This window comes from Astatotilapia calliptera, chromosome 12, assembly GCF_964374335.1.
Source record: "Astatotilapia calliptera chromosome 12, fAstCal68.1, whole genome shotgun sequence".
In the NCBI taxonomy this organism is placed as follows: domain Eukaryota; kingdom Metazoa; phylum Chordata; class Actinopteri; order Cichliformes; family Cichlidae; genus Astatotilapia; species Astatotilapia calliptera.
This window is the reverse complement of record NC_137433.1, coordinates 21,931,599-21,957,767: the sequence shown is the minus strand read 5'-3', so window position 1 is coordinate 21,957,767 and position 26,169 is coordinate 21,931,599. Positions and strand designations below refer to the sequence as shown.

The following is a 26,169-nucleotide window of genomic DNA, read 5'->3' as shown; positions in this document are numbered from 1 at the left end:
CTGAACATCTTTGGAAAATGTGAAGGAGGACACTTTTGGACTTTTAATTGCTTTTATAAATTTTACAGCTTGTCCTAATGATAAATATCTCTCCACAGCCATTCTAACTACAGTAATAAAGTAATAGATAAAGAGGTAAATAAAATGACAGGAGAATTCCAGTTTTCAATATCTACTACAGAAATATCTATTTTTTTAGTGTCCACAGTAAAATACATAAATAAGTACAAGAGGACATTTTCTGTGAGTTAACAAATCTTTGCACTGTATAATTACAGGACAATCTGGGCATTGAGCTACCAGAATTTTCAGTCATTTTATATATTTATTTCTTACGATTTACGCTCGCATTGAGTCACACTGACTTTATCATGTAGAAAAACTGGAACATGTAGTGTTGATGTTGCTCTTCTTTTTCTTGCATTGAGATCTCCGGGATTAAATGTGCAGTGGAGCTACTTTACACTGACATAAAGGGTATTTTCACCGGATCAAAGCGGGCTGTATGTGGTGCGCGATGTAAAATGAGTTTGACATCTCTGTTTTATCTGTTTATACATTCACCCAGCAAACAAAATATCAGCAGTTTGTTCTCAGGAGAAGATGCAGAACCCTTCACGACTGTGTCAGGAAGGGAACATCAATGTAGTGTAGTGTTGCTTTATTTTTGTGTATGTTTAAAAAAATATTTTTTCCCTAAATTAGTTTCTGTTTATTGTTGAAAATAAATTGAGCACAATGTGGGTTGTGTTGCTGTGTCTGGTTTGACTCAAACTAATGGCGCTTCACTCTTAGAAACTTGCAGTCTGCAGCTTGTCAGAAGAATTCCTACTTCCAGTACTTCTGATGCAGTCAGCCAGGAGATATTCAGAACGACTGAGGAGACTCCGCCTGTGAAGTTTAGACTCAGTATATTGTGTAGCTGTCAAGCAGGCGGTGCACCGAGTTTTGTAACTGTCAGATATGAGACTGCTGCTGCTGTCACAGCTGCTCTGGTCTTTTCCTCTGTTTGGTAAGTGATCCAGCAGAGGCAGTTTGTGCGACTGATCTCTGTCTGGATCATCAGTCAGCCAAATGGAAAAGGTCTGAATAAGACATTGAACGTGTGCTTTCTTTCTTCCCCTCCTTGTCCCTGTCTGCTGTCAGAGTCGTCTCTGAGATGGACAGCAACCTTCCCTTGAGCTTTATGAATTTAGTGTCTGGAGATTTTTGGGTTCCAAAGTCTTCTCTTTGTCCAGTTTTTAGACAAAAAATACTCAGCAGATGTGGATGAAACATACAGTTTTTTCGATGTGATGAGAAATCTGTTGTTCTCTCAGGGGGAAGAGAAAATTAACTCTCATTGAGATGCCATTAAGATGCCATCTAATGCTACTTCCCAAGCTCTGATTCTCAGCTGTACTGCTGGAGGGAGTCGACACAGATTTTGCTCCCATTTAAATACTAAGCTGTTGCTCTGTTTATAGAGGAAAATGGAACATATAAGGATCTGCATTCAGCAGGAGGGAGAAAAAAAGTTTTTTATTAAGTCACATAGAGAGTTAATAAAAAAGGATGATTGTATGGCGCTGGATAATGCTTTTTAAATGAGCAATTGAAGAAATTTAAAAACACTGTTTTTCTTTGTTAGTTTTTTTTTTCTATATTAACTTCCTGAGGAAAGAGGCATTTCCTGAGTCCCTAGAACTCATCAGGCGGATGTTTATGTTTTGCTTTCCAGCTCGGCCTTGTTAATGTCGTGGCATTCTTGAGATGTACACTGCTGATCTGTTAAATTTTGTTTGCCTCTCTCAGTCTGTCTCTGTATCATTGTTATACGCAGGATTTTTATTGCTGCCTCTCTGGGATCTTTTATAACAAACAGTTTGTGCTCTGCAGCATCCCAAATTGCTTCATTTATCCCTCTCTTTTTCTTCCTGTGGGACACCACTTCTGCCTTCTGGCCCTCCATCATTAAACTAAATGAGTCGGTCACGCAGGGCTTTGGTTTGACCAGCGATGTAGCATATTTAGAGAAGATTCATCATACACTTTCAAAGTCTTCTCACAGGACAGTGCAACTGTAGTGTAGGATGCAGTGGGATTTTTGAAAGGCTCGTTCCTCCTGGATGGGAATATACAAATGTTTTTTTTAAAAGCAAATAAGGTGTTTTGGGGTTTTTTTTAAACTACAATTTCAGCTTCAAGAACCAGCTCCTACAGATAAGATTCAGTATCAGAAATGAAAGTACTAAGGAACAGTGAGGCATAAACCCTGTTACGAGAGTGGCTCCCAAATGTGGGTCACAGTTTTCCTGCTCGACCTGGATACCTCACTGCGACCTGACCAGCGGGTCTGGAGGCAAGCACTTTCACAGGAGTGGCTGAACGAGACCAAAGAGAATTACACAGCAGAGCTGATTTTTAGTGTGCTGAGACGCAGCAGTGCAGCAAAGATCTGAAATAACTTTGAGGTCCTGCACACAGCCGAACAGTAATTATTTTGCAGTTTAGATCAGAGTGCCGACCATGTGTGCACAATGAAGCATGCGCTGATTAATCCTTCAGTGTGTGGAGTTGTTTGCACTAATGTGAGACTAAATGAATACAGCACATTCGAGTCCAGATCTGTCTTCAGTGCATCATTACGGCCCTATAGGGCATTGTTGATTACTATACCACCCCCCCCACCCCACCCTCGTGGCCCCCGCGCATTCCTCTATGTGTCTGTTCTTTGTGGCTGCTACCTCTAGTGTAAAGGGGGACAGTGTTTTCCCAGGTCTGTCTATTGAAATCATTTTAAGCTTTCCTACACGTGCAACTGCACTTGCTGCAAGCACGTTGGCACATGCACAGTTATCTCTCCCTCACTTACCTGTATATTTCATAGATGCTCCTTCTTTTTCTTCATCACAGACAATGGAGGCTCAGAGTGCTCTGTAACACAATGACTTCTAACCTTGAGTTTGGTTTTCAGCTGAAAGGCAACTGAAACTGCCTCCTCTCCAGAACCAGGTGTCCTCTGCCTCGCAGGGCTTTCTGTTGCTATCCTGATTATATTTCCACCTATCTTTGTCTGTGTGTGTGGAGACCTACTGTATGCAGGCATTGTGAGGTAATTGATCCACTTGATCAATCATTAAATCTTGGAGTTTTGCCCTGAAGAAAACCAACAAGGGCATTATATGGTAATTAAAATTACTCTGAGCTTTACTCACCCTCACTTCTCTGTTTTTTTTTTTTTGTTTGTTTGTTTGTTTGTTTGTTTGTCAGTAGCAGCCCAGCTTCCTCGGTGGCAGCTGCTAATCTATTTCAGCTTTTGCTTAAAGAAGCGTCCCGTGTTTCCTTATAAGGCCACACTCACTTGTGGACTTGACACAGGACTGATCCAATCAGCTGCCTGGCTGCACTCAAACCTCAGTCTACTCTGGAAATTATTACTCTAGGGCTCTGTTCATGCACAAAAACACAGTACCCCCTACCTCTCCTTTATATTCATGCACATGGATGCACAACCACATACTTGAGACCTTTGTGTAAAACTGTACAAGTCCTAGCTTTCAGTAAAAAAAACAGCAAAATGAGACGAGACCTGCACACACCCACTGAGAGTCAAAAGGTCACTTGGTCTGAGGGGTCTCAGACACTGGGCTTATGTTTTGGGTCATTATCTTGCTGTAGGATAAAACCTTCACCAACTAGGTGCATACCAGAGGGTGCTGCAGAATGCTGTGGTAGCCGTTTGGGTTCAGGGTGTCTCTCACTCTCAGTCACCGACCCTGGATCCAGACTATCACATTTCCTCCTCCTTGTTTAACAGTTGATGCCACACACTGTGGAACTATCATTTTGCCTACTCGAAGGCGTACAAAGATCCTGTGTGACGAACCAAAGATTTCAAATTATCATTCATCAGTCCATAACACCTTCTTCCAGTCTACAGTAGTCCAATAGCAGTGTTTCATGGCCCAGGCAAGCCTCTTTGTCTTCTTCTGATGTCTTAGCAATGGCTTTCTTGCTGCAACTCGTCCTCTCAAACCTGCAGCTTGAAGTCTTCTCTTCATACTTGAAACGGAGACTTGCTTACTATGAACACTATGAAGCTGTAGCCTATAACACAAAATAAAAGAGTCCATCCGGGCAAGAAGGATTGCCACTTGGAAAATGTATTTTAATTTCAGAGAAAATGTTCAAACAGAGGGAGACTGAGGACAGGCAGGATAATGAGAGGTGGGAACAGGTGGGAACACAGCTGGGGGCTAATCTGACATAACATGACAAAGGGGAAGCAAAATTGAATACATCGAATGCAGGACAAGGACTATCAAGATAAAACAGGAAGCATGAAAAATATGGAGAAGCATTACTGACTGGAGAGACAGAGAGGGAACATGAAATACGGAAAGACAGGGAAGAAACTGAGACAGAACCCTAAAGACTAAAAACTATACATAAGCACAAATCCCATACAGACAAAAAAAACAACAACAACAACAAAAAAAACATGACTGACACTGCAATATTAACACAACTCAAAAACATAAGAACCCTGGGTCACCAGACCCAGTACCATGACAGTTTGTCTACTAGGAAGCTGAAGGGTAGCTCTGTATTTTTGAAGAATTACAGACAAGACTTAGTTGATGCTTAAAGCTGGTTTATTTAATTAATTTGTATCCAATTTACCAGTGTAAACATGGTGTTTGGGGTCTCATTGAAGGATTGATGTCATGGTAAGGTGTCCGCTGCTCCACTTTGAATATTGGTATGAACTTGAAACAGTGAGTACTTAGTGGATTTTCACCAAAATTGTGCCCACGTTCAAGACCATATTTGCTGGTTGTTGTTATTGTTGTTGTTTTTAAGGATGTTTTTTAAATTTTCACAAGAATTGCTAGTTCCCCTAGAGCAGGAGTCTCTATAACTCCAGTCCTCGAGAGCTACTATAACACACAGTAGCTCTTGAGGACTGGAGTTTGAGACCCCTACCTTACAGTATTTGGCCACTCCAACAATCAGAGGATTCCCTGTGAGCCGCGACTGGTTGGGGTGGGGGGAGTGAAAATAATTATTTTTTTTTTAAAAAGCCAAAGTGATAAATATTGGAGCAACTTAATTACTTTTTTGTTAAAATCTTAAGCTGTTGTTATCAGTTTTAAAGGAGTATTGGGTTTGAATTGTAGATAAGTGTTTGCAGTGGATTTCTGCTGATTTCTTCTTCTGATTGCTTTTTCCAACCCCTGCTTGTGGTTTTGTCACTTTTGTCTGGGGTCAAAGAAGCAATGCTGGAGACTTTTGTCTCCCTCTGCTTCTCATTTTAATGCAGGGGGAACTCTCAGGCCAGGGTCAAAAAAGGGATGCTTGAGAACCTCCAAGGGTTTGATGCGCTGGTTTGCATCCAAGGCCAACATCCGTTTAATCAGGCTGACCAATAAATCTGTATCACTTTCAGGTCCTGTTCTAACTGTGATTACTTGTTTGAGGTCATCAAGATGCTGCAGTGTTATATTTCGAGTGTCGTTGGATTGGTATCCTGTCTCATACTGAAATTGTTCTTCTGCCTTAAATGTCCAGCGCTGTTTGCTGTGGTCGTTTTGGCCATGCCACAGTCTGAATTTTAAAGCATCGTAATCCATTTTCCCAGGGTAGGGGCACCCCCATAGCAAGTTCCACAGCTACCAGCCCCAGAGACCACATGTCAATTGCTTCATTATATGGAATATGAGGCATAACTTCATACCAAATTGTCTGCACACAGGTACCAGGAATCACTACAGACACAGGACGTGCTAGGCCAAAGTCAATAACTTTGACTTTAACGGGAGACTCAACTATTATGTTTCCAGGTTTGAGGTCAGCATGCACTATTCCCAAAGAACTGAGGTGGTACAGAGCATTTGATATTTGATTTCATTTCATTCGATAATTTGTAAAATTGGCCTCAATTCTCTTATGGGGAGACCCTGGTAATTCTGATCCTTTATGTTTTGTATGTATTTTGTCTGTTGCAAAATTTCAGGTTTGCTCTTGTTTATTTTAATAGCCACGTCCATATAATAAACTCCACAGGCATGAAAACTGAGAATTCTGTAGACTGGACATTGCTGGCGCTCACAGCAAAAGGATTTTGTCAATACGACTTGTAGTTTTCTCTTGGGAAGCATTTGTTTTGGGCTCACTTTTCTGTTTATTTAAACCAGCAGCAGACGGGCGCATGTCTGTCTGTGTGTGTCTGGTGCCACTGGCTGGAGTTGCTATAGCAACCAGGCTCACACCTGCCTGCTTAATGAGCTCTGTTTGTCACTCTGCCAAGATTCATCTTAAAACTGCTGCTGTGTCCACAGTGTTTGCTCTACAGCCATCATTTTACCCTCAAAACGTAGCCATCGTTATTCTCTTTCCAACAGTGTGTCTTCCAAAGCTCAGAGTTGTAAACTTTTTGAACTGTGTGGATCCAAGTAGAGGGATCACATTTCAGTCATTCAGAATGAATATGAACTTTTAATATTCATTCAGATGTTTTCTGACTCTGAATTTTCTTTTCTCATTACTCAGCTTTTTCTAATTTACACTTTAAAACATTGTGAGCTACTTTTCAACTTCTTCTGTGTGAATGTCAGCTTTCAACAGTTCTGCACTTTTGTTTTCAGGTGAAAAATTCTGTATTTTTCAGCTCATTCAACATTTTTTAACTTAAAATTCAGCAGATATGTCATATGAGCTCAAGACATTCAGCTATCAGCATTCACATTGCAGTTTCTTCAGAAAATGGGCTCAATATCACAAAAATGCATTTTTGTGATATTGTTCACACTAAATTTGACCCCTATTAATTTGTTATGAGTCAATCAAAGAAAATGTTGGTTTTGGAGAATTTTTAATTATAAAACCTTTGGTTTGTTTATTTACTGTATTTGGTTTTTCGTTTGCATGCCATGTCAAGCTTTTCCGTATATATTATTTATTATTATTTTAGATTCTCCTTCAGCTTCATATATTCTTATTTACACAAGCAGTGTGTGTGTGTGTGTGTGTGTGTGTGTGTGTGTGTGTGTGTGTGTGTGTGTGTGTGTGTGTGTGTGTGAATGATGTGGTTCACAAAACAAGCTGCAACGTTTGACCCAACTTTTGTGAACCTCTTCTCACAGCGTTGTTCAACAGTAATGCAGTTTTTACAGCTAACTTTTATACTTGTAATACCTGAGTTTAGTGTTGTAAAGTACATGCAAACCTCTTATATATTTAAATATATACAGCTGCAGAAGAAATCATATTTTTTGACTAATACAGGCAAATTAAAAAATTTAAAATTTAAAAAAAAAAAGAAATTTTCAGCACGCAACGTTTCATGTTCCCATCAAGGCTCCTGTGTGTTACCATTCAACCCAGTGCACAAAAACGTCTGAAAGCCAGAGCTTTCATATAATAAGTGGTCTATTTGTTAAAGATGCTCAGACATTCAGAGGCTGTGTACTGCTCTGCGTTATTACCAAACAATGATCTAACGCTGGGAAAAGAATAGAGGTTGACACATCATTTGTATATTAATCCTGTCTAAGCACTGCATGTTTTCACATGTTTCACAATGTCAAAATGTAGTCCTGAAAATACCAGCGGTCATGGGAACTACTACAAAGGCAGTTTTGAGTACTTTGGCAGGCTTTGATTTGTCTGTGGACAGATTTTTGCCAAGTCGCCTTGGAGGTCTTGTGGGCCCATGATTGACAGGCTACAGCTACGGTGAAAAGACTCCAGCACATTAAATGTAGGACAAAGAGTAACCTGTCTTTGTGTGGGACTATGCTAGGAGTTCATTTTGACATATCTAACAAACCTATCTAATATGTTTGGCATTTGAATGTAACACTCTCAGTTAATAAACAGTATAAGTAAGTATATATAAGTATAAGTATAAGCAAAAACAGAAGATAAAGGGTGTTTTTTTTGGGCTAATTTTTAAAAAAGTTTTACATATTAAAACTGATGTCACTAGACAAGATGTCACAAGCTACTCTGTCTGGTAACATCTTCAGGTTTTAGAAAAGTTGCCTCCACTTGAGCCAACCAAATCTGAGTGTGTGGGACAGCACCTCCCCTAGCCTAAGCTGTTTTGACAGCACAAGACCCACAGAGGGCAGTTTTTATGATGTAGTTGATGCCAATATTGTGACTACCTTAAATCCCCACCTTTTTAACCACATCTGGTGCAGTTTCTATATCGGGCAAATTAAAATTAAATTGGCCTCCCGAAACATAGTCCTATTGAAACCTGTGTCTCTCATGTGTACCAGATGACTTCAGAGGGTGCTCCTGTCCTCAGGAGCATGTCGTCAGCTGGTTGGGATTACTGGTAAACCGTAGGAGCTCTCTAATTGGCTGTGATTGATTGAGCTGCTTCAGTCGGATGTCTTTTGGAGGTTTGAGGTTTTGACTCCATAGAAAGCTGCTGCTTGGCAGGAAGTGACTCAAAGCACCCTTCAAGTGCAAGTTTTTACCAACTCCCTTGTGAAGCAACTTTCTTTTGTCATTCGCCTCCTCTCTCCTTGTTTCCTCACAAATATCATGGCGTAATGTCTCTAATACCTGTCTCCCAGCAAGGATTGTTCTCTCATCACCCTCTCATATCCACCTCCTTCCTCCTGGATCTCACCGGCTGAGTCAGGTGAGGCTGACAGGTGTGGCGGCATTTTCCTTGAAGGTCTTTCAGCACAGCAGACCAGACTGCAGCATGACTGTCTGCAGTCATTAAAGGTGCTGATATCTGGCGCTGATGTCTCAGTGACTGCATCATTTTCTGTAAAAACGTACTCTGCGTGTGTGACGACGTCGTCATGTGCGATTTCTGAGTCATGCGTCTTGTTAGAGGCACGAGCAACGTTTTCTGTCTCGGTGTAACGGCCTCTTTCTGGGTCACTGTGTCGCTGTTTGGAGCCACAGTGACAGTTGGTGAGCCAGAGGTTTGTGGTCTGGTTTGAAAAATGCCTGCAGGGACGGTCACTGGTGTGAGATGCTGTCAGCGTGTAACCAGAGGGATATTTTTCCCCTTCTCCGCTCTCATGACACAGCTCACTCTTTGTCAAGGCCGCTGTCACGAGGCGCCAACTGGACTCTGTTACTACCCAAGCGCATGTTTCCGTCTCTGCTTCTTTGACCGTTATTCTGTTTTGTTTGGCAGGCATCCAGGTGTAAGGTGTGTTTTATTAGTCTGGGTTAAGCCCGCTCATTTCTTTCCTGTGCGAGGAAGTGCAGATATGTAAAGGGAGAAAGTGGGTTACAGTCTTTGGCGGCACTGGCCAGTTGAATTCAACAAATAAATGTTGCAACCAATCCAGCAGCCATCTGTCTGCTGATTGGTCCGTTTAAACCCCCTGTACATGTTAGACGTTACTATTTGAAGTTGTTTTTAGAGCAGGTCAAGTCGAAGTGCTCGAGTCTGCTCTTAATGACTTTAATTCCTCCATTTAAGTCACATGCTCTGATTCTCTCCACACTGTTTAATCATTTCTCATGATTTTTGTTTTAAGTTTAAGCTGAATTGGAGCCTGCTAGAGAATGCTAGGCACACATTACTGTCTTTGAATTGAGGGTTGAAGCTGTGCTGCTCTAAATCATGAATAAATAAATTAGTTAGCCCTGATACTTGGTGAAAAGAGTACTGGCTGTACCATCACATCCTGACACTCGCTCAGCGCAGAGCCCGGCAGCGTGGTAAGGGATGACTCGAGGGAGAGTGTTTGAGTTAGTGTAACACGGGCGTGTGAAGGACACACTGGCCAGTGATGAGCGAATGTGATCTCATTTTCCTGCTTCACAATCAGAAACCAGCCATTGTCTCACCAGGTCATAGTTTCTCTGTGCTGGGCTAGAAACAAACCCAGTGCCTGATTGCTGTATTTCGCTGCCTTCTTTTTCTCTTGTGAGTCAGTAGGAATGTGAGGAATGACCTTTGCGAGGACTGACTGTTTCCCACCCAGCTCTCATCTGCCCATTTTTAGTCATGCACAGGTCTAGTTTCTCCTTCGTTTTTCTTTGTCATCCTAACGCTCCATTTCTTTACTATAACCTATTATCCATCTCCTGCTTTCTCATATCCTTTCTTTCCAGCTGTTTATGAGCACTTTCTCTTCTTACCCTTTCTTTTCAGTCAGCTCAGCACATTGAATTTCCACAAATTGCAGCATAAAGAAAGAGCCCCTGTGAGCCGGAGTAGCTTGGGCTGCATATTTTGTGAAACCTCAAAAACCACTGGACCTCTTCATCTCTTGTGAGAAGTGCCTCCTCCTCCTCTTCCTCCCATGGGCCTAGCAGTGGGGCTACATCAACCCCCTTTTTCAAGCCATCAGCATGTGGGGCTTAGCTTAACAACCACATCCAGCTCCCTTCAGAAGAAGGCAGTTGGCACACACAGGTTTGAGTCACAACACTGCAGGTTTTAACCGGTGCAGCGGGAAACCTTAAAGTGTGTGAGCATGAGATTCATAAGAAAAGCCTGCCAGAGGAGCTGTTCCTCTCTGCGTGTGTTGACAGGTTCCTGCTGTTGTGTTTTTTTTGTTTTTTTGTTTAAAAAAGAGCGATTTATCTCCCGTTTGACAGGAGAGGGCTCTCTCTACCCTGCGCTCACGGCTGTTGCTGACACGAAGGCGCCTGTCTTGTTGAAGTGGTGTTTCTGTCTGCAGGTGTGCTTTTATATACACTTGAACACCTTAATTAGTCCTCTTTGGCTCGAGGAAAAGATGTGCCTTTTAAGTAACAGCCACTCAGAGCGATGAAATGGCTCACTCAGTGTTTTAAGTGGGCCATTCAACTTTTCTGGGTCCCGCTGCAGTCTGGCTGCCATTCAGCGAGACAGGGTAAGACACCACAGTAGTGTGTTGACCCGGGGAGACAAACACACTTCTCATCCTTAGTGCTGAGCACCAGCTGTTGCCAGGCCAATTTCTAATCCTGCGCTCTGTCTCGTCACATTAGTGAACTCTGATCACTTGTCATCGCAAATCTCTAAAGCGCCCATCACCCTACTGACCCTATAACTCTTTACTACATGTTCGAAAGTAAGCCAGCAGTGCATGGATGGGAACTTCTACTCTATTTGAACTCTCAAAATGTCTAAATGGAGCATCTGAAGCATCTAAGCATTTTTTTTCTTGTTGGAAAAAAAAACACACTGAAGTCAGGGTTCAGTATTTTGCCAAAGGATAACTAGAATAACTAGAGGAGCCAGGGATCGAACAAACGACCTTCTGATTAGTAGATAACCCACTCCACTTCCTGAGCCACAGTACACAGTACTCTCTCAGCCCTACCAGGGATACATCCATGACCTTTGTCACCACAAACTATAGTCTGACCAAGCCATGAGATCGGTGGGAAAGCTAATTATACTACTGAGTACGCGCACATACTTGGAGCTGGAGTTCAATGATTCCAGATTTGTATTTTTTCAAACAGCTGAAGGTTGCGTGAAAAGCTTATCCTACATGCCAACCATGCCTGCATGAGCAAATGATAACGGTGTCATCCAAAGTTATCTGCAATGCATGGAAAAAATCCCAAATCTCTCCAATTAATTCTCTAGCTCTTCCAACACATTCCTCAACACCATTTACACCATTTATTATCCTAATCGCAGTCACACCTAATCGCAATTAGGCTCGCATAATTAAAAATCGCTGAGTTGAGTCCCAAACTTTATTGGATACGCTGTCTCTCGTGTGTGTGTGTGTGTGTGTGTGTGTGTGTGTGTGTGTGTGTGTGTGTGTGTGTGTGTGTGTGTGTGAGAGAGAGCTGGGATTAATTACTGAGACCAAAAGTAACAACATATTGTAACTATAATGTAATTACCAAATTTAGTACTATAACGTCACATTACTGCATTACTGGTGAAATAAAATGTGATCGCAGTAATGTGTTACTTTTGTTACGTGTTACGCTCAGTGCTGCTCGCCACCTTGTACTTACACTGTCAGCAGGTCTGTGACTCTTTACCTGCAGACTCTCATGTAACTATGTGGCCATTTCCTGAAATGTGAGCAAGCCTCTGCGCTGTATTTACTTGTGAATATGTGCAGATATGCAAACGTAAGACTAAACTTTGCAAGCCAAATGTTTGCCGCTCTGTGCAGCCTCCATCCTTCATGCACTTTATTCTGTTTGTCTTTTATTATGGTGTCTGCAGCTGGATGGAACTGTGGATCTGGACGAGAGGCGCTGCATCCGTTCAGCCATCCGGGAGCTGAGGAGGAGGGAGATTGAGGACATGGAGGCAGCTCTGGCTAGCAAGAGATTTCGACCCACACGCCTCAATCAGCAGGAGGACAAGGAGAACCAGCACAGGTGAAGCTGCACACACAGACACACAGATGTCTGTGCTGATGACAGTTTACTAGGCCAGGTGAACTGGAAATGCTGAAAAAACAATCTTCAACTCCACTGGGAAAGCTCTGGAAAAGTCAAGTTAGCAAATCACAGGAGAGAGAAAACTGCAACAGTAAAGTTTCCCATCCCTAAAATTTCCACCTAGTGTGGCTGTTTTACAATAAATACTTTCACTTTCAAATATCCCACACCGTCATGTGTCACATTAACGTAGATCAGCTATCGCAGTCTGTTTGATTATTTACCTTTCAGAGACTTTCCAGCACCTGTCGTCCAGCTAAGCAGCGTGGACTAATGGGTTACTTATTTGAATCACTTTATGTTGCCATAAACATAGCACAGATTCTGGTAAACCCGAGTAAAATTAAAATATTATCTCTTGAAATCTCTCCAGTAATGACCGACTAGAGAATTAAAAATGAAAAGCAAACAAATTTACAGCAAAATTGAAACAAGTTTCTTTCAGATGACAAAAGGGGGGAAAAAGGTCGAATCGTTTGCTAAATAAAGACAATAAGGAACAAGAATCAAGCAGGAACTCAAAGTGTGGATGATTTGAGAAAAATCCCAAGTTCCACGTGATCTGCGACATATTTTATAGGTTTTCATTAAAGTTCAAGACTGCACCACAATCCCATCATCTGTTCTGGAGTAAAGGGAAGAAGTGACATTATTGGATAAGAAGCAGACGCACAGAATCAGCCGCCACTCTCCTCCTCCATCGCCGAATCCTAATATAAGAGTGGTGACGGGGCCCTGATTGTTTCCATTCAGTGCTGCTCTCGAATGACTTGCGTTACAATAACACAGGAGGTGCCTCAGTGAAGCTGCTAAAGAAAGCATGCTTTTGCACATGCATGCACGTATTCATATGCCAGGACACAGAAACCCATCTGAAAGTGGGATAGAAATGGGGTAGGAGGAAAGGCCATTGTCCCGTGCCTCACAGTGGTGGAATGTGAAGTATTCCACTCCGGCATTGCTGCGCATCTTTTTAATGCCAAAGAGCGGAGAGAAGCGAGGATAATGAGTATGTGAGTAATAGAAACCACCATAAAAGCAAGGAGTGAAATGGAGAATATGAGGCTGAAAAAGGGAAAATAAATGCAGCTTTTTTTTTAGGGGTGGGGGGGAATGTCATTGGCTGTCAAATCTGTCATGTCGTAATATCACTTCTTCCATGCTCGATTTGGGAGTGTTCCCTCTGGGTTTTCTCTCTGCCAAGAAAACCGTCCTTTATCTTTCAAATTACCTTCAGCTGCCTGTAATATATGGGCAGAAGCTTCAGATTAGAGTCAGAGGAGCCAAAGTTTTACAGTCTGATATTTTAAACTATTAGGCTTTCTAGTTTGTTTCATGGTGAGTGGGGACTAGTTGAAGATCCATTAAAATGTCTTTGCGTTTCTTTCTCAGGTCAGAATCCAACGAGAACTTGGATGGGCTGAAACAGAAACTGCAATCAATCCGGGACATCGACGAGCTTCAGCAAATGGTGAATATCGTATCGTAATATCAGTAATGCTAACGTCTCACATCACTTTGTAGTTTCACTGAGCTTTTGCGTGTGTTTGCTCATAGCTCAACGCAGCCAGCGAGTTCAAGGAGAGGAGAATGATCCGAGCGGCCATTCGGCAAGTTCAAGAGGAGCAGCAGCAGGGTGAGTGGGATCCAGTAACACTTGTCTGACGGAGCGGAATCAGAAACATCTTGTCTTATAATGACAAATCAAATTAGGGTGTTGCAGTCTTCATGCCACGGTGGCATCTCAAACAGTTTAACCAAGCTATAATTTGCACCAGTGTAATTAGAGAGAAATGCACCAGAGGGAAATATGTCAGAATTTCAAGTCTTCAGATGTTTGCGGTTTGTTGCAAAAGATGTAAATTGGTTTGATGAGGATGCAGAGAGGAAGAAATTCCAGAGATGGACTAATTATTGCTCATTTACAGATGAAAATTATTACATTGTTATGAAATAATCCCTGGTTCTCTCATACTGGGCCTTGGTGCAACAATAGACAGGGAGAACATGCAAACACATGCACATAAAAAGGCCTCGGCCAGATGGTGGATTTGAACCCAGGACCTTCTTGCTGTGAGGCAACGGCACTAACTAGGCTGAAAAACTGCCTAAAAATCAAGCCGTTTGCATAGTCTCGTGCATGCGCTTTTGGCTCAGAGTTATCTTGCACATTCACTGATTCCATGTGCTACAGCATCCATCATTGTAGCACTTGGACATCAATACTTCAAGAGCCATCCAGGCACCATGTGCACATCCAGAAGAGGGTGCTAGAATTAAAGGTAAAGAAATGAACTTAGCTATTCATTGTGGAACGTGAAAGTAAAAGTAAGTTGGCCTTATCATTGTCTTGGCCATAAAGTATGTTCACGTGTGAGCGCTCAGTGCCATAGTTACTAGGGCAGATCTACGATGCTGGGTCAGATAGGGGATTCCTGTCATGCCTAAGTGCTGTCTGGCCCGTGTGAACATTGAACTGCACGTAGGAGGCTGTATGTACAGGGTGATACACGCACACAAAAAAGCAACCCATTTTCAATTTAACTTGTGTCCCCCTGTGTTTCCTCTTCTTTTAAAATCACACATGACCAGAATGTTAACATGAGATGAGATTATGAGAAGGTATCTACTTTGCTCTAAATATTCCTGTACTGTATTTCTATTGTGTGCCCATGTTTGTTAGTGGTCGTGGAGAGGGGGAAGACTTCTGGCTTGGAGCCTGAGGGTGTGCAGTCCCAGAGCAGCATGGGAACTGGGGTGAGTACTGCAGAGTTACTGGAGTGGGAAGAAGAACGATTAAATGTCACAGCGCTGTGCTGGTGCAGTCCTGACATCTCACTTATATCTGACGGGTAAACCGTCTGGTGTCAGCTTCCATTTACAAAAATCATCTATGCATGGGGCCGTTTACGGGTGTCACGTTCTGTTGCATGGCAGCAGTGACCACCGAGGTTTCTCTGCTGCCGCAGTGAAGAATGCACAAAACAACAAACAATGAGACTTGAGTCACTTACCGGAGCGGGAATATAGCTGCACACAAAACAAAAAAACACATGCCTGAGGCGCCACAGAGGGAGGAATGTGTTTGTCACATATTCCTATTCAGGTTCGACCAAACCGAGGAAAATGATAAAATGTGCTTTGACTTTGGTGTGAGGGCGGAAAATTGTTTTTGACAGGGAGAGTCTCCCAGGTGCTGTCATTTCACACACATGTAACTGAAAAGCCTGTCTCATTTTTGAAGAAAAAAAAAGTTTTAAAGTATGGATTTCTTAAGATTTCTGTTACATCTGTCGGACAACTACTTTTAGCTGGAGTATTCGGCCTTGTCTCAGAGGTCCCTCACAGCTGGTGTGCCCTCTTGTGGCTGAGCAGCGGAGCCTTACAGGAGGAGACGTTAGGTTATCCGCTGTCAGTGATCAGTTTCTTGATAAAAGCTCTCTTTCCAGTGGATAGGATTTCTATAGGGAAAATTCATTTTGTATGCAGCCACTGCTCTTAAGACTAAGTCCCTGAGTGATGAGACCACCTCCCATATCTGTGCTTTTAAAGAGGGGAAAAATACAGTCACTCACCTTATCAGAGTTCTGGTGTTTCATTTAAAAGCACTTGTTTTTCCCACCACAGAGATGCAAAGGGGGAGAAATGAAAGGCTTTTAGTATCAGTCCCATTGTCTGCTGGAGCCTGTGCTTTGCTTGCATTCCTGTGTGTGTGTGTTCTCCTCAGCTAGGAAGTGATGATGGCATGTTGGCGTAACAGGATGCCCTATCACTCAAGCCTATTTTACCTCACTTCCTTCAAGACAGCTGAACAGTACGTTGGTGAAATTGTGAGGATGGACGAGGAGGGGGAGTGGGAAAATGCGGAGGTCGGGGGTTGAATTCGGAAGGATGGACAGACAGACGGCCCACCAGCTGTGCCCCGGCAGTCTTAAAAGTCTGTACTGAAATGGGAATGTGGGCCAAAAAAAACAGCAGCCAGCAACAGCAGCAGCAGCAGCAGGGCTCCTTCCAGTCACATCACAGCGTCGGATCTCTTTGAGCCTCTTACAATTGTTCCGTTGAAGATGGTCTTAGATAGGCCTGAAAAGCAGCACGCAGGCACAAGCGGCATGCAGTATGTGTATGTGAGCCTGGACTCAAGAAGTTGCCTGTATACAAAATGATGAACGAAGGTGTTTAATTAGTAGGTTAATACGGCTGTTTGTCTGTATTTATGCTAGATTCCGATCGCATTTAGAATTTAATGTTTCTAATGCTCACATGCGCGGGTAGCTGAGATACACTTAAAGTTTCCTTTTGCCCATTTTCTAGTAACCACGTGGAAACTTTAATTATATGTATGTAGCAGAAAAAAATGTCAGCACACAGAAAGGGTCCTTTTGATTATTGCAACACATAAAGGCACAAAATATTTAAATTGTGTTTTTTGTTTTTTTGAAGAGCACAACTCCCCAAAAAAGAAGTCAAAACGAGAGCAGAGTGTGTCAGAAGTTAATGTGTCAACCAGGCAACCCATTAACCTGTAAAAGTGTCCGTGAGTCTGAGTGTGGTGGGGGTCAGATCCCTCTGGAGACAGAATGGGAGGGAGGGGAAGTCAAGGGAGTGGCTTCTTGGTATTATATGTGTATGTGTGTGGTGTTTGTGGTGGTGTAAATGTTTGTGCGTGGGTGTGTATGATGTGGCTGCGGGAGCAGAGCGTCAGAATAGCGGACGTCCTGACTCCAAGAGGGTTGCTGCTGATAGAGAGGGAGAGAGAGAGGCAGTCAGTCGCGTGAAGAGAAGGTAAATGTCACTCTGATTTTATCGCAGGCTAAACACGCCTCTCATTTTCTTAACCTTTGTTTTTTTTTGTTTTTTTTCCTTGTCCTGAAAAGGCATGTAAATATCTTTCCTCGTCAGTCTGTGCTCATTTCTTTCTGAGCGGAGAATGGGATGTGCCTGCCTCTGTGTTTACATTTCAGGTATGTGTACTTAATGGTTTATTGCTCACTTAGATCGCTCGGTGCGCATTTTAGCCAACAGGTAGACTAACTACAGCTGAAAGTTTTCACGTTTTGCATGAAGATCCATTCAAATAGTCAAAGTGTTGTTTAACAAGTTTAACAGAAACTGTAATATTTAATGCTGGATTTTAAAATGGATTTATTAAACTAAACTTTGAAAGTTTGCAGGTTCGCTTACTATCTAGGCGTGTTCAGTTCAGACAGGCTGCTTGTTGGTTTGTTGTTTAATCATAAAATTGCTACAATAAGGAACCTTAGTTGTCAAAAACAAGCCCCAGTATGTGCAATAGAGAGGGTTTAGCAGACTTCTTAGAGGTAAATTGTGAAAGCGTCCTGTAGGAGGAAAAGTCTAAAAAAGACCAGAAGGAAAGCTTAGACTGGCATGTGCTGATCTGCAGTAAGTAAAAATGGGAATGAGACTCTGGTCTGACGACTTCTGCGGGTTTCCTCACTCCAGACTGAGTGTATATGTGATGCAGAGATGATTCCTGCTTCATTCCAGATATTGTATTTCATTTGTTGGAGGTTAGCCGAGCGTGTGGTTCCTCAGGCTGCCGTAATGGAAAGTGAGCCGCCAGGTTCCTTCTTCTTTTCTTCTTCTTCTTCCACGTAGCGGCATGGAAGACCCTCAAATGGGTCTGACCTCACCAGTGGAGTGATGGATTTAACTTCCACGGAAAACTGGAAGTTAAACCCCGTCATTTAATCCAACTATGGATTAAAACCCGGCGTGTTAATCCACAGTTGAGCTCACTTGTGTGAGCTGGTTGGTAAAAGAGGTGCTTGTGTCTCATTCTGAGCTCTCATTGTTGTTTTTTGTGGAGTTGAGGGTTCAGAGGAGTCCAGATGGCCCACGCCTCGCTGCGGTCACGGGAGAGGACAGTTGTTTTTCTGTTTACGAGGTTGAGATTTTGCAATTATAGTCTGACACAAACAGGCGCTTGAGGCCGTATGGGACAATTGGCTGGAGCGACAGGGTGTCGGTGTTGGTTCCCCTCTGTCAGGTCCCAGCCATCAGGGCCAGAGCGAAGCCGCTAATGATAGCATGGCGGCTGGCAGCAGGTCCTGTACTCTGGTCTCGATCTCTATTTCCACTTTATCTTCCCCTTTTTTTTCACTCAGCCTCGCTGTCTGTGAGAAATATGTTCCCTGTGGTTTAGTGGGAGTTTTAAATGACGGCTGTCTGTCTGAGGCCCGGTAGGAGCAGCAGAGGGTGAGGGGGGTGAGCACGTGAGGGAAGGCTTGTTCTCTTTAATTGTGTTTGTTGCTCGAACACAATTATCTCCCCCTGCGACTCTTTGATTGGGTGACTGCGCTCAGGATGCGAGCATCCTCTCGCCTCAGTGCACCATAGTGCTTTCATTACAGGAGACTGTTTGTGCCCTGCAAAACCATCAGACGCTTTAATGACTCATTATAGGAGCATTCTGCTATGCTTCTGTGGCTTGCCACAGTGTATAGGTGACATTTATTGTTGTCTAGAAAAGCTCAGAAAACCTTTTTCTCGAGCCCCTGAGTCTGTGCTCTGCTTTTAGCTCCATATGGAAACCTGGAAAAAGTGACATCAGGGCACCTGCTACGTAGATTTATACTGTTATAATATCACATTTAGGAGTTCAACTCCCCTTTTGGCTTATTTTAGCAACAAAATGTAATCATGTGTCCCAACCCGAGCTGTGCATTTTCCACATTCACCTTTTGCCTGCGTCTCATCACATTTTCTCCTCTGCTTTCAAGCCACTATCTCCTGTGATCTGCTCAAGGAGGGGAAGGTCACAGTCAAGAGAGCATAAAGCTGTCGGGTTTCTTTCTTGCCTCTTGCTTGTGTTTGACTTGGAGCAGGCTTTGTGGTTGGTCCTCTGTCTGCACGGATCACACATTGCACTGATTAAATTCCATTTAAAACACCAAAGGTGTGATTTGTAGGATTTTCACTCTGCTTCTGCTGTTAACAACCAGGCCAGCCTTTTGTCTTGAATAACATAATTTACACATGGGGAACTGATTGTGCGGTTGGGTGTGTGCACTTTCTTTCCATGCCTGAGAGATAGTGAATGTGTTTAAGGAGCATTTGGCAGTAATAGTAGGCTGTAAATCTGGTTTAAGTATTATATTTTCATGTATTGTATGTTTTTTCAGGATCCACCCCAGCATTTGTTGTGCTATTCTTAACCCAGATGCCTCTTTTAAAGTGATTTTTGCGCTGTGATGTCATTCATCATTTCAAATGAGCTGCTGAGTGACGAGCAACACCTGAAGCTCCACACAAGACAATTTTGCCCTTTAGTAGAAAAGTTTAAGTCTCCAGAAGTTTGAGTTAAGAGTATGTTTGTTGGTGATTTGAAGACTGTGTGTGTGTGTGTGTGTGTGTGTGTGTGTGCTCAGAGAAGCCCTATTTGTGCAGCTGATTTTCCCGTGGAGTAGCTCAAGGTCAAGCACCAGAGGCCCAACAGTAGTGTCGGCATCCACATCTTTCCCTCTCTGTTCTCTCTCTCCTGTTTCTTTTTTTCAATCCAAAATGCTGCCGCCTCCTCCCCGTGACCTCCTGCATTGGTTAAAGTGCTGAGGTAATCTAAAGATGGTCAAATCATGGGCCTAATATAGCAGTAAACCAGGTGGTGAATGCACATGTTTGCTTTTTAGCCACTCAGGGCGCCTCTCTCTCTTTCTCAGCCATACACAATCTAAAGTAAACATCCTTACTTTTCCAGCTGGCCAAGCTGTGTTGCTCATCCATGCTCAACGCCTCGAGCATTTGACCTCGACCTCAAACAAAAGACAGTTGTGATCACCAGCTAACCTCAGACCTACGACAGTAACTGATCTTTCATTCTGGTTTTGATCGGAGGAGTGGCTGCCTGCTGCTCGGAGCAATGGCTGAACGCATTGAGCCTTTTGAGAATTTCAGCTCAGTTGAGTGCAGCTTTGCTTTTTGCAGCTGAATTGAAGATCACTAAGCACATGTTATTCTTTTCTTCTTTTTTTTTCACAGGAGACTGAGAAGGAGAGCCGCAGTGAGCGTATCCGATCTCAGATCTGGGAGTTAAGCAGCCAGCAGACACAACAAAACAGAGAGCAACAGAGAATAGGTGAGAATGAATGCGAGTACTCTTCAAAAGAGAGGGAAATTTTCACCGTTTTATGGTTTGTTTTTCATAAGAAAAAAAGAGAAGCTGCACAACCTCACGCTTGCAGGATATTACTTCTGTCACACTTAGGGATCACTGCCATATAGAAGTTTGTATATACTGTAAACATGCCCTAAAGGTCAAGTTTAGTCAGGCAATATCAACACAAAACCAACACTGGTCACCTCTGTTACACGTATGTGTAAATGCATACGCCTCTCTTGATGCCTTTTCCTCTGGAGCGCCTGTTAAAATAGTTGGCCAAAGGAGCCATTCTCCTCATGAGGTGGTCGTCGGGAGGTCATGTTAGTTCAGCCTTTTTATGCTCCTTCATCTAACTTTATTAAGTGTTTGGGGTAACTCACAGCCACGACTAAATCTCTTTGGCTACACGTCCTTTACTTTTTCTTTTTTTAAGTGTAAAGTAATTTCATTAGCCACTCTGTCAGTCCAGCCATCAATAAAGTAATGTCAGTTCATGCCTTTAAGAGGAAACAAGTGTGCTACATTTGCAGCAACACTTGCAGAGCTAACACGAGCAGCTTGTAAAACGTGTAAAAGTGATTGAAGTCTTGTTGCAAGCCTGTTTGTGTTTTTTGTCATTTTTACTTTTTTTTTTTTTTTTTATCCCAATGACCACGTATAACATCCACTTTGTATAACTTAAGACCAAATTTAACTTTGGCCATGCTTAGCTGATTTCAGCACACATTTGGCTAACTGGAGGTTGGCCCAAGGCTCATAGTCATAATGTCATTCTGTGTGGCCTGGTCAGCCATGGGCTTGGCTCTTGGTGTCCTTCACATGGATGAGGGGTTGGTGATGGGGTTCTGGGAAGCAACAGAGGGAAACCCAGCAACCACACCTCTGCTAAATAAAGCTGATACCAGAACAGAACTGAAGCCTCCTTTACGTGGCCGTGAAACTCCCCACTGTTCTGCATTTAGCTGTGCCTTACAATTTAAGCCAGGGTGAAGCTAGGGTCAATAAAAAAAAAAGACCACCATAGAAATGTAAAGAGGAAAGGGAGCTTTTTTAAAATGGATCAACAAAGACATGGGACATTTGTGGTTGGTGTAATACAGTGTAGGCAGGGTGGGCATGTGGTTCCTGAAGGTGTGGTCGTCTTAAGCCCTGAGCATAAACGCATAATTCCGCATTTCACATACAAAGAAGAAGCTTATATTTACATGCTTACGTCAGTGACCATGTGTCACTATACCGGTAAGGTTATGATTTCAAGAGTTTCTCAATGCTTTAAGTTCTCAGGGGAGAGCGAGTTCCTTTGAACGTATCTTATGCAATTTTAAAGCTTTGAGCTGATCGTTTTGGAGGTGATGTGGGATAGGGGTAGTTCAGACTGAGAAAGTGATCCCCATACAGTAACTTATTAATCTAAAGGTTTTGCACAAAAATATTATCCTTTTGACTCTATTTGGGTCATAATTTGCAAAAAGAGCGTCATTTGCTATTCAATAGTACGTGAAGCTAACAGCTGAGACCACTAACTCCTCAGGATTTTGTGGTCTGTATACAGTACACACACAGTTTCACGGATTTTGTTTGCAAACAAGTGAATTCCTCGCTGCTGATCATTAGAAAGAATGGACATGCTCAAAGGCACAAGTGGCCAGGTGATTTGTCTAGCTATTAGTATAAGTACAAGTCCCCTGTCATTCGCTATAGTCTTTGGTCTAAACCAACAAATCGCTGATTAACCATAGTGTCACAGCACCAGTGCAAATATTGCTATAACACATGAAATCTCTTTACACAATCACAAGCTGAGCAACCAAAATTGGCACACAGGTATATCTTAGGCCCCCTATATTAGATCTTATTATGTTGCCTGGCAACCACCTGCCAACGCAACAAAAAAGAAAAAAAGAAAAGAAAAGAAAAAGTAACAAATTATGAAAGCATCATCTCATTTTGCAACAATAACATCTAATTTATATCCACAAAGCTTTAATGATGCGTGATATGACCTAATCACGGTTCCTAGCAACCACCTAATAACACAGACCCCGCAGTACCGTAGCACAAGCGTGTACTAGCTCTAAAAACAAGTTGCTTAATCCCACCACAGGTCGGATCATTGAAAGATTACGTACGTTTTTGTTTTTTTTTAACCTCTCTGTCAGTGTTGCTCTTCCATTTGGTTGCCACTGAAAAGTTTCAACAGCAACTACATGCACGGACAGACATTCATTGTTCCTGAGGATGAATCATTCAGACTCTAGTAATCCAGACTGTTTCTTTTCTTTTTCCTTTTTTTTTCACCACGGTGAGGTTAAACTTGTAGATTTGAGTAAAATATCAAATCATATTGTATTACTGTGTATTGTATGAGTTGTCAAATTGAATAAAAAATACTAATAATGAAAGTCCAGAGCTGCTGGCATGGCTCCAAATCTACAATGGGGTTAATATTGTGTTTACATCTAATATAACAACTTCTTTTAAAATACTTTGTGGCTAACAGGGCTAACTGTTGCCTTCATCACCTTGCTACAGAAGCCTGTGCCCAGCCTGTTACAACAAATTTAAGGTTTGATTAAACCATGGAACTGCTCATGAGCAGCTGAAACGAACTCGTGTTGACCCCTTCACAGCCAGCACAAATACTGGGCAGGCTTCCTCTGGGGTCATTGCTTCACTGTCAAAGCAGTATAAAGAAAGCTCTTGGTTGTCCTTTGTTTGTGCTCCGTATATATACTGGCAGAAGGCTGTAGCGTTTTGTTGCTATTTTGAAATATATATAAAAAAAATGCAAGCCTCTCATTATGCAGTAGCAGTGGGGATTTTCCCAGAAATGGCCACACAATAGATACGACAGCTTCCCAACGGCAACGACGTGAACAATAACGTGAGTTTGCTGGAGAGCAGCTGTGTGTGTGTGTGTGCGTGTGTGTGCTGGCTCTCACCTCGGTTATTACACTTATTAAAGACCAGTAATTGAGCTTTGGTTGAGTGCATTGCGAGCTATAGACACTACTGTGTAGCGGACCATTATTGTCCTAATTGTGTGTCCCGATCACGTTTTCTATTCAGGCTGTATTACATAAGCATTCGGTCTGTTTAATCAACAGCTTGCTGCCATTTTTAGCTTCTCTCATATCTGAAACAATTCACAGGATTATTTTTGGGAAATTGCTTTAAAAGCGATAAACTATTATTAATAAACTTATTGTGCAGAATCTACAAAGCAGTAATGAGCCGATAAAGGTCAGCTATGCTTGGTGAAGCTGTGAATGCTCAGCCGTGATTACATCTGCTCGAAAGTTGAAAGAGACTGTCGGCTGCCTCCGGTCAGACTGGAGTCCCTCTTTGATTTGGTTAGTAAATGACAGACATGCATACTTGGTGAACTCCATTTGGTTGCCAAGCTGGTGCAAACTAAGGTCAGTCAGAAGTGTTTTTAGGTCTTTCTTTGTACATGTGCTGTAGGAAGTGGATACACATCTTGGTTTTCTCTGTTTTTCTTATCTGCGGTGTGTGTGCATAACCTCAGATATTCATATAGCAGCATGGTGGGGTGTTGGAGGTAGATGCTTGTCGCAGGGGGGGGGATGCGGGCAGGGCTGTGATGTTTGGAGTGTGGTTTCCTGTTCGTCTCTCTTTTTAACCCACTCTCTCCCTGACTCCTTTTTTTTAATCGTGTCCCAGATATAACTGTGCCACATGATCGCTTTCCACACTCGTGGAAAGCCTTCTTCCTACTTGACGCACATTCACCGGCCCAGTTGCAAATCTCACTCAGGAACTTGAGGCCAGTCTGGAGGAAATGTCTACATCCCTTCATGTCTCCACATGCCTGCCCTGTGATCCTGAGTGTATTTTCTAGCCTGGCCTTTCTGGGGCCCCAGTGTTGTGGAAAGATTTCATTTAAGTCTCCAACATACCCATCTACTTCTTCCATTGCCCTCTAGTGTACTAGTAATACAAGAAGAATCTAGGTAACATGAAAATGTGTTTTTACAGAAGAGAAAACTTGAATGGTACAGAAAGTTACTTCATATATTTCATTTGTGTTTTTTATAGCAGGTTCCAACTCAGGGATGGTGTTGGTTCTGGATCACCTGGTAAAGGATGATGGACCTCTGTTGATCCAGCCTCAGCGAGAAGCTGTGACCAAGGAGGCCGACCTGGTTATGTCTCACTGTCAGAGGTCAGACTCCTCCGATCTTAGCGCAGCCTCGATGCTTTCCAAGCCCAATCTGGATTCTGTGGCCTCAGAGAAAGGTCTGGGCTCAGCTTACAGAGCCCGGCTGGACTCTGGAGCCTCAGACAAGAGCCAGAGTTCCTCCCAGCGTGGTCGGCTGAACTCCGGGGCATCAGACAGAAGCATCAACTCCCAGTCCTGTGCCAGACAGAGAGTGGGCTCAGATGTCTCGGATTCATGCGTCAGACCCCGTCTGGGCTCCGAGACTTCAGACAGCATCGGCCTGTTGTCAAGGAAGCGGACGGTCTCTGGCACATCTGATCAGAGTGCGAGCATGTCCTCAGAGGAGCGGGTGCCATCGGAGGAGGCGGAGGTAGCCGGGAGTGAATCGACTTGCAGCACAGATTCAGAAACTGACAGCAGAAGCCGAGGTTCAGCCGGCACCCAAGCTGAGTCTAACCAGGAGGAGCCTGATGGGGCGGTTTTATCTCGGAGAGATCCCGTAAATGGCCTGCTCAGCGGGAAAACTGACATCCAGAGGCAAAAGGTGGAGTGTGTGTGTGTGTGTGCTTCAGGATTCAGTCATATTCATGAATTAACAACTTAAATTAAGTAATCCATGTTTTTGCACCTTTTTAAGCTACTCTGTCTTGTACTCAGGCTGTCCTGGAGTCTTACATGAATGCTTTGTGGTGCATTTGTCAGCTGTCTGTCTCTTTGAGCCCGCTGAACACTGAGCGACACACGCCGTATATCGTGACTGCGCCACTAGAGTGGGGTGCTGAGCTGCGTAGCCAAACTGAAGCGCACAAACCGTCCGAGCGCTCCTTTTTTCTTTCCTTCCACGTCATTATTCTTGACACGAAAGCCGACACTTCATTGTTCAGTGACACCCAGGTCACATCGGCATCCATAAACACTCCACTTCGAACTCCCGCTGGATGTTGTTTGACTTTTGTTACTTGGTTACACAAACAAACTGTGCACCTGACTTGTCTCTGTTTCACCTCAGCGGCGCTTCGGCCTCACCTGGTGTCAGAGAGGAGTACACAGCGTTAAAGGCCAAACATTCCCTCTCTCTCTGTTTTTCTGCACTGACTCTGTTAAACTGTTAAAAGCAAGATCTTCACATGGAGCGGGAGGGGGGCTACGGTGACCATGACGCCATCGTGTCGCTTCGCTTAATGTGTTTACTCAAGACTGGCCCCAAACTTTTTTTTATTGTTCCCCGTGCTATACAAGCTGATCCTCAGGCTCCTCGCAGTAATGTAAACACTCTGGGATCCGTCGTGGCCACAGTGCCAAAAAAAGAACAGATGCTCACATCTTCATGCCGAGTACAATGTTACATAATGAAAACACCACCAGTCGATTCTGTATTTAGGACTGTGTAGGTCAGGAGTCCCCGGAGCCGCCCATGTAGTCCTCATGAATGTGTATTTTTCGCTCTGCCCGTTGACCTCTGCTCTCCTCTTCTTCCTGTACTAATTGTTCT

At 43.1% G+C, this 26,169-nt stretch overlaps 1 protein-coding gene across 1 annotated transcript in view; it reads left to right on the top strand.

Annotated features, from left to right (window-relative positions):
* The window catches only part of smtnb (smoothelin b), a 48,143-nt gene that overhangs the window by 6,785 nt on the left and 15,189 nt on the right, over positions 1-26,169 (top strand). The window contains 7 exon segments of the mRNA XM_080308712.1: positions 12,155-12,312; positions 13,768-13,846; positions 13,933-14,011; positions 15,059-15,132; positions 17,253-17,339; positions 20,374-20,470; positions 24,557-25,221. Of these exon segments, the coding sequence (XP_080164838.1) occupies positions 12,155-12,312; positions 13,768-13,846; positions 13,933-14,011; positions 15,059-15,132; positions 17,253-17,339; positions 20,374-20,470; positions 24,557-25,221 (1,239 nt within the window).